General features: G+C 43.2%; 1 protein-coding gene across 5 annotated transcripts in view; it reads left to right on the top strand.

Moving 5' to 3' along the window:
* Positions 1-11,748, top strand: part of satb1b (SATB homeobox 1b) — a 44,114-nt gene extending 32,366 nt beyond the window's left edge. For all 5 annotated transcript variants that reach the window (XM_067238267.1, XM_067238270.1, XM_067238268.1 and 2 more), the window contains 3 exons: positions 7,345-7,551; positions 7,698-7,736; positions 9,172-11,748. In XM_067238267.1, the coding sequence (XP_067094368.1) occupies positions 7,345-7,551; positions 7,698-7,736; positions 9,172-9,783 (858 nt within the window). In that variant the 3' untranslated portion in view covers positions 9,784-11,748. The remainder of the gene's footprint in view (positions 1-7,344; positions 7,552-7,697; positions 7,737-9,171) is intronic.
* Positions 11,749-12,357: the final 609 nt, after the last annotated feature.

The following is a 12,357-nucleotide window of genomic DNA, read 5'->3' as shown; positions in this document are numbered from 1 at the left end:
ATCTTTGTGTGCCTCTCTCTCTCCCTCTCCTACTTCTCCCCTGGAAGAGGCTACGCTAATTAGCCAGGCTCTAATGAGACAGAATGGCACTGATCTGGTCTGCCGCTGCGCCACCAGGGGGGCCAGGCAGGGGGCTGGTGCAGTAGGGAGAGCGGGGAGGGGGTTGGGTCGGGGGGCTGGTGTGTGCCATCTGTCACCCTGCACCCACCTGGCACGGTACCCCTCGGGTGGGGGTGGGGGGTTGCAGTAGGGGCACCGAGTGTCTTGCTATTCTAGAGTGGAAAAGATGGGGTGGGTGAGAGGGAGAGGGAGGGGGAGGAGTGGGTGACGCTGGTGAAATTACTGGACGATCACTCTAACAGCCCCCACCTCCCCCTTCCTGCTTCTCGGATGATTCATTTCCTGGGTTAGTTGAAAGCCTTGTTTTTCGGTTTTGAATGAGGACAGCCTGATGGCTTTGCATCCCACTCAGATGTCTCAGCCTAATCCCAAGTATTTTAAATGGGACAAAAAACTAATTCAAATACCTGGTGTTGCTGTGGCCAAACCTGGGGTGAAAACTTATAATTGTTGTCATGGACACAGCCCACATCAGTAAGTGAAAGGTGTTTTAGTACTTGTGTGGAAGGTATACCCAGTTTAGTCTGTTAAACGTGTCTGTTTAACATGGGTCTCTGAATCCAAAGAAATCCTGATGATACAGAGAGATTATAGCCAGGATAGAACTAAAGTGTTTTTAAGGTGGCCTCAAAGCTAAACTTCTCTTCTTTCAGTGGAAATCTATCCAACTATTATCGGTTTGTTTACAGACTTAGGTGTCTGTCTTTCCCCTGAAATTTAATGAGAGCTTGGTACCAAAAGGGAAATAAAGGCCACACATGTTTATTAATTGATTTATTTATTTATGGTTATTAGGTTGCCGTGGAAACGATGTGCAGATTTGCTGCATTATTAAAGACACTATTCCTTGAACTGTAGACCCAGATGTCTGAATAATTAATTTAACGAATGAATGATCTTGCAAACGACAAAGTCCTCCTCACACTGAAATGAGCCATTCTCTTATTGTTTAATGGACAGAGGAATCTCCCACCCCCCACCTCCCCCCCCACCAGCATCCCACCCTCTTTCCTTACCTCCTTCCACCTCTCCCCTGATTCATGAACCCCCTTTAGCCAGGACTGGAGTCACACTGAGCATGCCCGCTTACACTCTCCTGACCTCTTGCTTCTTACTCTCTCACCATCTCTCTCACACCTCCCCCTGTCACTATCTCTCACTGACTTCCCCCTCTCCTCTTGTCCTCCTCCTGCTCTACCCCTACCTCTCACTCTCTACCCCTACCTTTCACTCTCTACCCCTACCTCTCACTCTCTACCCATACCTCTCACTCTCTACCCCTACCTTTCACTCTCTACCCCTACCTCTCACTCTCTACCCCTACCTCTCACTCTCTACCCCTACCTCTCACTCTCTACCCCTACCTCTCACTATGTACCCCTACCTCTAACTCTCTACCCCTACCTCTAACTCTCTACCCCTACCTCTCACTCTCTACCCCTACCTCTCACTCTCTACCCCTACCTCTCACTCTCTAACCCTGCTTCTCACTCTCTTCCCCTACCTCTCACACTCTACCCCTACCTCTCACTCTCTACCCCTACCTCTCACTCTCTAACCCACCTCTACTCCCCTGTCAGAGCCCAGAGTGGCCCTCACCCTCCATGCCCCCACCCACTCTCCAGCTCAGGAGTGAAGTAGATTGCAAGCCCTCTCCCACTGTCTCCTCTCCTCTGACAGACCACACAGGGCTTGTTCTGAGGCCCATTCTCGCTAATCTGATCAGGCAGGCAAATACGCCGGGAAAAGCGCTTTAATGATCCCCCTAATTACCTCAAGTCAATACCAACTGTATTATTAGACTCGGGGAAAATATTCCATTAGGGTGCCCCCCGTGGGAGTCCCCCGCGCGCGCCGATGTCACGCGCCGCGCGCCCCCCACGCTTGTAATTAATTTTATTTACACACGCAGGAATGCACAAGGTCGCACCTGCAGCCCGGAGCCGCTCGACTCGGCCCGCCTAATCAGATCTGTCATAATTACCATTCTGCATGCTTCTGACACACGCCGGGAAATATTTCAATTTAACTATAGCCACTAGCTCCGGCAGATGCAGTGTGTGTTGAAATGAGAGAGAGAGAGAGAGTGTGTGTGTGTGTGTGTGTGTGTGTGTGTGTGTGTGTGTGTGTGTGTGTGTGTGTGTGTGTGTGTGTGTGTGTGTGTGTGTGTGTGTGTGTGTGTGTGTGTGTGTGTGTGTGTGTGTGTGTGTGTGTGTGTGTGTGTGTGTGTACGGTGTAAGAGTGAGGGACTGTATGGGGGACATTAGGACTCGTTGAAGTGCTCAGGCTGGTGCTTACTAGTACTCTCTACCTCTCTCTCTCTCTTTCTCTCTCATACACACTCCCTGGTACTAAGATTTTGTTTACCAGTCTTTGTTGATGCTATTTGGTTATTTGTTGACCTCTTTGAGCATCCTCTTGCAGTGCCATAAGTCAGGTTGAAAACCCTTATTTTAATCATCTCATATTTTCAGAAAGTTATAATTTCTTCATAATTTAATTTCTCTGTCATCATGAATCATATACTTTCGCCCCCTTAACATTTTCCACTAAAGTTGGAATGTAATGTAGGAAACATTGGCCTAAGGTTTACTTTCAGGTAAGGCAGACCATTCAATTAAGAATACAGCTTTAGCTGACACGCACAATTTGCAGGTTCTCTGTTATTTCAATCCATAATTTAATAAGACCAGTTGTGATTTATCAGCTTAATTCTGCTCTGATATTAGCAATTAAACCTCAGCTTTGAATTAAAACTCAATTAAGCTTTTATAATTGATGGAATCCGAAACTCACTTCTCGAAGGAGCTGGATGTGCTTCTAATTCTTGTGCTATTAGCTGTTTGTTGTGTATCTGCATACTTTCTCAACCTCTCCATTCACCCCCCCCCCCCCTCTTGTTGTTGATCTATGTTGTATTTACCATCCTAACTGCTATTGTTTCATGCCTAAACCACTGTATATACACAATCTATAGAAGTGTAAGTGTTAAAGAGTATTGTAGCTATGCCGTGACTAGCATTGCAGGCTTTTAATGTATGTAATACATCATCAACAATGTTACCCTAATAGTTACATTTAGGTAAAGGATAACTGAATCAAAATTATTTGGGATTATACAAAGTATTTTTAATATTCTCTACACCCAAGTATCTATGGGTTTCAGAACACTCATGGACAATTTCACGATTTGAGCAACTGTGACATATTGTAACACCGAATTGGTTACCATTGTTATGGGAGTAATTGCTGACAAAGAGCCCCATTTCCTGAATAATCATGCCTCGCCCTGCAAGCATGTGCATATGAGCAGCCAGTCTGTTATCTTTGTCAGCTGGGTTATTGTGACTGGTGAGGTCACAGCCTTTAACTCCGTCAACACTGACATCATAGGTTTCCCAGCTGGGGACCTTGATATCATTCCATTCCCACTTCAGTTCTGAAATGCCTTCCCAAGTCCCACTTGGAAAGCAGAGAAGCAGGTTGCCTTGTTCCTTTCAAATGAGCAGCAATCTTCTGCTGACCATGACAACAGAAGAGATCTGATAACCAATCAAGCAGCTGTCTCCAAACTTAATGGTAGGCAATTGGGCACTTTTTAGAACATCTAATGATGCTTCTTAAATGGTGATAAATGTTGCAGAGTTCATGTAGACAATATCATTGCATAGTGTGTCTAATATCTAATATAATAACCAAATTTAAGATACCTTGCCCTCTATTTAAACTTCAGCTCACTACTGTATGTGAGCATTTAGGCCAGGCTGTCTGACCCAAGTCCTCATATGAGAGGGTTAATATATAAAGAGAAAAAATACATAGAATAAATAAATGAAATGAATAAATAAATAAATAAGCATTGACTACATGTAACTGAATCTTAAGTTTACCCTCAGGGATGATTAGGAGTTCAAATAAGAGGGTTGACCCATTTCCCCATTCTCCCTCTTCACTCTCCATGCCAAAACCATGACCTTGAATGGGTCTTTCAAGCTACCCTATTTATATGACAAATTCCTGCTTTGAAAACAGGGTAAATTTTCGAGCAGTCAATCTTTGCTTATCATAGCGGGAGATTCACATATGCCTGGACGTCTACCCAAAGCAAGCATGTTGTAAGTCGCTCCCCCAGTCAGCAGATGGACGTGGTCGTCACGGCGTACCGTATTTACGACCCATCACACGTCATTTGCAGGACACGCACCCGTGCATGCTCACTCGGGAGGAGAAGCAGGTTTGAACATACCATGTTATCGGCTGCGTTTATCTGCATAGCATTGTCTGCCGGCTTTGGCCTGCTGCCAGGTCTATGGAGGGAAAGACAATAATGCTTTGTCACTCCCCTGCTTGTCTTTCTCCCATTTGGACATGAGAGATGTTTGTCTGGCTGATGAACTTCTAGTAAGCCACAACATTCCCAATGTTTTCCTCAAAACTTTTTTTTGTCGGTGTGTGTCTCGGACAAGGTTAAATCTGTGACATCTAAAACACACACAGTACCTTTTGTTTCGTGGTAGAACATTGCATGATTTTATCATGCTATAATCCTGTCTCGGGGAGGGGAGAGAAAAAAAAAGCGAATTGATGGACATCTGTCGGCTTGTTTGGTGCGGTGAGTGAGGTCAGGCTGATGGGGTCTGATGATAACCAGTAAATGAGATTACAGTAAGGTGTTGGCCATGCCGTGTGACAGAGAAGGCCGAGCTGGCCTCTATCTCTCTCTCGCTCTGGCTCTCTCACTCTCCCCCTCCTCCCCTCTCTCTATCTCTCTCGCTCTGGCTCTCTCACTCGCTCCCTCTCTCGTTCCCATGCAGGGTTTTCACAGCAGAGCCACTTGTTTATTAATGCAGTAATGTGTCTCCATTTTGGGGTGGGGGAGGGGGGTGAATACCATGCTGTTCTCTGACAGACCAGGCCTATGCTCTCATTGGCAGCTTGTGACTGCTGCACACACACACACACACACACTCGCTCACACACACTCACGCTCACACAAGCACACGCATACGGTGTGCCGCTGCATAGTTGGGTAAATCTCGCGCATGAATTCAGCCATTGTGTCAGGAGTGAAATATTTTTATCAGAACGCCTGCTTGCTATTTATACCGTGGCCACACAATGGGAGCTCTACAAGGCTGCATGAGGACCGCTGAAGACTTTATTACCTTATAATTCTGCACCTTTTGACCCCAAGGCATGTACATCTGCGCTGAAGGTTCGATCAATGTCGTATTGAAATGGAAAGGCTAAGTGACTCTTCTCTACTGTCCTTTACACAAAATAAGTTCACACAAAAAAAATAAAGTTGCTTAATAACAATACAACTTCAGACTTTTAAAGCACCATGGAAAATGCAAACTATGTACCTTGACAGGGACAGACAGGGTGTTTTCAGCTTCTGTTTTGGGCAGTGTTTTTAAAAAAAATTAACTTAACTAATTAAAAGTAACTTAAAATATAATTTATATATTATATATATATTTTTTTCACTTTTTTGTTGAGCAATCTGAACCTGGAAAATGCATTGCTCTTTGCGTAGCATTTTTTTTTTGTCATTTTTTTCTTTGAGGACTTCCCAGCATTAGGATGGAGTTCACATTGAGCTTTTGTTTGATTGGCTCTAGTACTTTGGGTTTAATCCTGTTGGTTTGGGGAGTATTTGAGTTGGATTACTGTGCGGCAGTGCCGTGGTAGCGTGTTACTTAGGCTTTGAGTAGAGACTTGGAGGCATGTGGGTGAGGAGGAGGAAAGGCAGGAGGGAGAGGCTGTTCCTCACTGGCGATTCGGCTGAAACCACAGACACCAGAATCGGAGCGCTGCCTTCCAAATCCTCCTGCATGCAAATTAAAAACGCAACAATAAACGTGGCAAAGGAACAAGGTGGGCAGGCAGTCTTTATGACCCTCTCTCTCCCTCTTTCTCACTCACTCTCTTCCCCCCCCCCCCCCCTCTCTCTCTCTCTCTCTCTCTGTCTCCCCCTCTCATCCAGCTTTCTCTACAAACCCTCCTGGGTTTGATGTGGCTTAGGGGAGGAGTTGGAACAGGGGACAACAGAAATGCTGAGTTATCTCTTGCATGCAGTGTGGCAGCATGGCTCTGCCCTGTGTGTGCGTGTGTGTGTGTGCGTGCGTGTGGAACACTGCGTTGTAATCCTGTGGAAATGAAAGGTGCTGCCGCACACTGGCCGGGAGATTACAACACCACCCTGTCACCCTGCCAAGACAGGCTACCAGCTGAACAACACGCGCGCGTGCGCGCACACATGCACACATACACACAGTCTGATAACTCTACAGTCCTCCACCCATTATGTCTGTCCCTCTAATCTCCAATATACTTTCCAAATGCATATGTTCCTATTAGTTTTTGTGTCCACATTGACATACGCAATGGTAATGGATGGCAGTTAATTACATTCAGTACTGAGGAGGATGTGAGATTGAAAGAAAATGTCTAGCAGTGATTTAGGAGGCCTTGACTTTTAACACTTTTCCTGGGATTGTGACTGCAACTAAAGTTTCAGTTCACATGACATATAAAAATGCATACATTTAAATATACCTAAACTAAAACAAAGGCAAATTATTCACTGCCTAATCCAATCATCCAATCTAGCCTGAAGAATAACCATTTATTATCCCATGTGAATTAATTCATTTTTGGTGGTAAGAGCAGGGGTGGTCTGGCTTCACAGTGACAGACTCACCCCTTTATGCTGTTTCTCTACAAATTGCTCACATAGCTCTTGATGTGTGAGTCCCAGAAAATCTTCATCCATCGGAAAACTACTGTACGAGTCTGTCTTGTACTCGGTACATGTCAGCTGCACAAATAGAAACCACCTGTAGCGGAACTAAGAAGCAAGTACAGTGGGTATCGTTTTGTAAGCCGACAACCTCATCTCTCATGGCCCTCTGCTGGAGTGTGTTAAGCATGGAAGATAAATGTTATTTATTTATTTAATCCGCCTCCTGTGACAGAGCTGTGTGCTCGAATCCAGTTCAGTTGTACTCGTGACTTTCCATATTGCCAATATTTGTTTATGAAACTTGCCCAAAATGTTACCAGCAAAAGTTTGCTGTACAATCACATTTCTGTTGTCCTTTTGTTAGATTATGTAGCATAATCTTAAAACCCATATTCATACTGCAGGGTCAACCAAAACACAGTCAATGACCCGTCAATGTCTCATCATTGTTGTGCCTTGTGTGATGCCCTCCGCAGGGGTGGCTATGTGAGCTGCTTCGATGGAAGGAGGACCCCTCTCCAGAAAACCGCACACTGTGGGAGAACTTGTCCATGATCCGCCGCTTCCTGAGTCTGGCCCAGGCCGAACGGGACGCCATCTACGAGCAGGAGAGCAGCGCAGGACAGCAGCACCACACAGACAGGCCCCCCCACATGATGCATGTGTCCACCGACCCCATGCAGGTGAGGCAGACCCCACACACAGGCTGAGCTGTGCAGTGTGCTCTCTCTCTCTCACACACACACATACAAACACGGGGCTGTAAACACCCAGACACAGTGTGTTCACCCTCACACGCGAATACCAACTCTGATATGTGTGCCCACAGACCCCAACTCTGATGTATATGTCTACAGACCCACTGCAGGTGAGGAGAAAAAGTTCCTTTACACACTAAAGCACAAAACAACTCAATATTCCTTGATATATTTATTTTACAGATCATTTTTCCATGTTACACAAAACCCAGTTATTATTCATTCTAATTAACCTGTTTGTTACCTTTTTGTGTTTGTAACCTTAACCTAAATTATATGTTTCAGATGAGTGTTAGAATGTTAGAGTATCAGAATAGATCATGCTTCTACTTTTAATGAAAACCTTTTCAAAGTCAAGTTAGCTTCAGCTAATCTAATAGGTTTCCTTTTTAAAAGGACATTAGCAAATGAGTGCAAAACTTCTAAGGCTCACACTTTATAAAATAGTGTGTTGTTGATAAGCACAAAAAAACAAATTTGAAATAATGATTTTTCCACCTTCCGATAAAGGTTAAAAAACACTGGAGTTGTTTGATAGGAATATGAATAAATAGCTATTTAGTCTTAATGGTGCTGAAACAAAACTGATCATGCATAATGTTGGTCCTTTTTTCCATTTGTAATAATAAATAAACAATATCACACATTTTCACTTAATCTATGAAACCATATTAGTTGACTCCAATTAAAATACTTTTCAAATAGATTTCACACACAGTGAAGTACAGAAAAATATATGAGCTTGCATTGGATAACCTGCCCTTAATATAGCTCCTAGTATACTTTTATTACTGTAAATGAGATCTTTGAGAACAGCTGTGCAGCTGCCTGATAAGCTATCTGTAAAGTGCTGTGTTTTCTAAACTTCATTATGAAACACCCAATTCGAGTGGCTCTGACTCTAAAAAAATACACAGTTTTGTACGGTCAATAGGGACCACGAGTTGCCCACTCAACCTCTCTCTCCAACCAAACAATGAGACATTCTAGGAGTAATGTGTCATGTGTTTACTCTAACGGATACAGCCTGCAAAGCAGAGCCATCGATAGCATTCTCACAGCTTTGCAATCGACAGACATCTCAACGTGAATTGTACACACACAGTTTGTTTATCTCTGTCTGCAATAGCATTTGAATAGAGTCTGATAAGCTTTTGAGACTACCATATACAGTTTCCCTGTGAACTGTGTGTGTGTGTGTGTGCGTGCGTGCGTGTGTGGGAATGAGCAATTGTTTGTAATGTGTTCATGTTCATTAGTTTGAGTATTGTATGTGTGTATCTTCAAGAGTTGGTGGCTCTCACCCTCTTACAATAAGACACAATCTAAACACGCACAAAAAAAGTTTTTTTCAGGAGAACTGATTACATTCAGTGAGATATCACTTGGAAATTCCTTTAGCTAAGCAACCGTTCTATACACAGAGGGGTCATTTTTTTCCACGCAACTCAATTGATTTCGTATGAAAGGGCTCACTGAGCTGCCGATAAGTGTTTGCTGATCACACCCCCTTCTTGTCTCCTCCTCATCCCCACCCTGCTGCAGTCCCAGCCTCATCAGCCCCCCCAGCCTCATCAGCACCACCAGCCCCCCATGTCTCTCCAGCATCCCTCCCAGCCTCTGCTGTCCCAGCAGCCCATGCAACAGCAGCCTCAACAGCATGTGCCCATGGGCCCCCGGCTGCCCCCTCGCCAGCCCTCCACAGCCTCCCCGGCGGAGACAGAGGACGAGGGCAGCCGCGGAGGGGCCCATGCCAAGGCTCGCACGGGCGGAGGAAAAATCTCCCTAGAGGCCCTGGGCATCCTCCAGAGCTTCATCCAGGACGTGGGCCTGTATCCGGACGAGGAGGCCATTCACACTTTGTCGGCCCAGCTGGACCTGCCCAAGCTCACCATCATCAAGTTCTTCCAGAACCAGCGCTTTTATGTCAACCATCCGGCAAAGCCGCCCAAGGAGCCCAGCAACACCACGAACAGCAGCACCAGCAGCAGCCCAGCCTTCGAGGAAGAGCTGTCGGACTTCAGGGATGGTGGGGAGCTGCTGAAGGAGCTTGAGGAGAGCACTCAGACCAACAACACCATCTTCTCCATCAAGATGGAGGAACAGCTGGCACATGCTGAAGCCCAAGCACAATCAGAGCATGAGGCCAAGGTGTAAAGCAGACTCCCAAACAGGGTCTGCTCTCGGAGAATGGTGATCTCATACAGCCACAGACTGTGAGCTATGCTGAACAATGGCGCTCCAGAAAAGTAGTGTATTTATCAGTCAATGAGGAGTCCAGACTGAATGCATACGAGTAGTGTTTATCAATTGCAGACTGACAGGCCAAGCAACATGTTCTCACACTGGAAAGCCCATTTTCACAGACTCAGTAATACGAGAAGTTTAACTTCTTTATTTTGTACTTGTATTATTCACTGTAAAGACTGATGCACCATTTAAATACCTGCACAAAAAAAAATATTCTAAATACATTGCCGTGGATATTTGCTGACTGCACTTGATGTCTGTTGTTTTACACTGATCTTCTTTCATTTTGAGCTACTGATTAAATTAAAAATCCCCCCCCGCCCCCCCGGAGTTTGATAGGACTCCGATAGGTGTTTACGTATGTGATGTTAACTGATTTTCGAAATGCATATGAAACTGAGGACCAAGTGGATGACAAGGCCTTAATGACGAGGTACAAAGCCTGGAGCCTTCTGGCATGTTAGCTATTATTTAATAAAATATATATATAAAATAAAAAAATACATGATTACGGATCATTCAGACTGTGGAATGCAATCCAGGAGCATTACTGAAAATGGCTCAATCTTTACATATTATTTGTTAAGGAATAAATATTAATATATATAATAAGACATATATTTACTGTAAAAAGAAATACAGTCTTAAAGAAACTATGCCAACAAATGCCTTGTACTATATGGCACTGCCAATGTTAGATTATTTTGTGAAACCTTTTTCACTGTAACTTTATGATACGCCACACAGTTAAAAATGTGAATCACAACCTCTGTTTTATTTGTTGTCCTACATTATTTATTTGCACTCCATGCAGTGTTTTTGATGTAATTACTTTTTTGGAAAGTTTGTTATATACAGTAGCGCTTTTTAATTTCACTGATACTTTTCTATTTATAAATGTAATTTTGATGGGCAGTAAAAAACAAAGTGTCTTAACGTTTTAAATGGAAAATGTGCTTTAAAGGTTGCCTATAAAACGTGCTGTATGTCAAGCAACTCATGCTACAAGCTTCACACTTAATGTTGTATGCAATTTTTACTATCATGCAAATAAGCTTAGGTAAATGACTAATCTATAGAACACATTAGAGAGAAAAACATATGCAATTTGTGTGAATATCGATGTCTGCGATGTGTCTTCCTTTGGTTAACAATCCAATTCAGATGCTATTCCTGTATAAATATTCTGTATAAAAAGTGTTTCTTTTTTATGAGTTTATTTCAATGAGAACACCAGTTATTTTGTTACGACTGACTGTTTTATAAGTGTTTCTCGGTTTCTTTATGCAGAACATGTTCTAACTAGGAGTGGGTATTGATTGTTAATGACACAATTAAACTGTTTGTATTGTACCAGAGAATCTCTGCATTAATTTGACCTGCCACTATACCTGAGTTAGGTTATGTTTTACATATATTTAAATAATAAAACATAGTTCCAAAAATCACCAGTAATCAGATAATTAGTTAATTATTTGTCTACAAAACTATTGTAATTGTAATATTTGTAAATTTCACATTTTTGAATTTTAAGATGTAACAAATTCAACTTTGCTGCAGAAGCACAAAACTCAAATTTGAAAAACTCTTTGAATTTGATTTTTTTCTGTCAAGACTGCTGTATTTGGGCTTTCCTCTTATGCATTTTATTTTTCATTGCAGTGTGTCTGAAACACTTCAATGATTTTAAATATATCTAGGTGTGTTAACACCTGAATCATAAAGACCTCTACAGGGAGGTAACGTGTTAGAACAGCACAGGTGTCCTAACTTCACCTGAACCTCAGGTGAAGTCAGATGTCTGCTCCATGAGGAAACACCTGTACCCTGTTCACACCCTTTAATATGTGCCAGCCAGTCTGTTTTGCTCTTTTGCCCAAATAAAAGTCAGTGTGTAAAATCTTGTGTCCAAAGGGAAGAGCGTAGTTGGAAGAACTATGGTAGTGTCCATACTCTGGCATGAAGTTAGTAATTGAATGCAATTCCTCATTGGGTTTAATATAGTGTCGAATAATGAAAGGCATGCTTTTCATGTATTTGACTATATCATCTTCCAACATATCACATCCATTTGTTAAGACAGTGTGAATAAACTGTGAACGGGTCTCTATCAACACAGCAACCCATGCATGCATGCATTCAGCCTGATGGTGCTGATTTATCGGCCAATATCATAGTAAGGTTTCTGCAATGTTCACCTCCAGTAAAATAGGGATGTTATTGTCAGGTTGCTGCAATGTAACGGTAGGTCTGCCTCATGCAAGAGAGCCCTATATGCCTACCTAACAGCACTTGGGACAGTGCAGTAAATCAAACAGAAAATGCAGCATAAAGTCTAATAAACTTATTCTAATGATAGTGATCTCAGTGATTTACACTGGGTGACCCAGTGTACATCAAGTTCCCCTCATACCGAGCCTTTTGGCAAAGCCAAACACTTTGAAGCATTTTTTTTACCCATCCCTAAAGTGTAAGAGCAAG

This window comes from Osmerus mordax, chromosome 6, assembly GCF_038355195.1.
Source record: "Osmerus mordax isolate fOsmMor3 chromosome 6, fOsmMor3.pri, whole genome shotgun sequence".
Taxonomy (NCBI): domain Eukaryota; kingdom Metazoa; phylum Chordata; class Actinopteri; order Osmeriformes; family Osmeridae; genus Osmerus; species Osmerus mordax.
The sequence above is the reverse complement of the archived record's forward strand: the minus strand, read 5'-3'. Positions and strand labels throughout refer to the sequence as shown.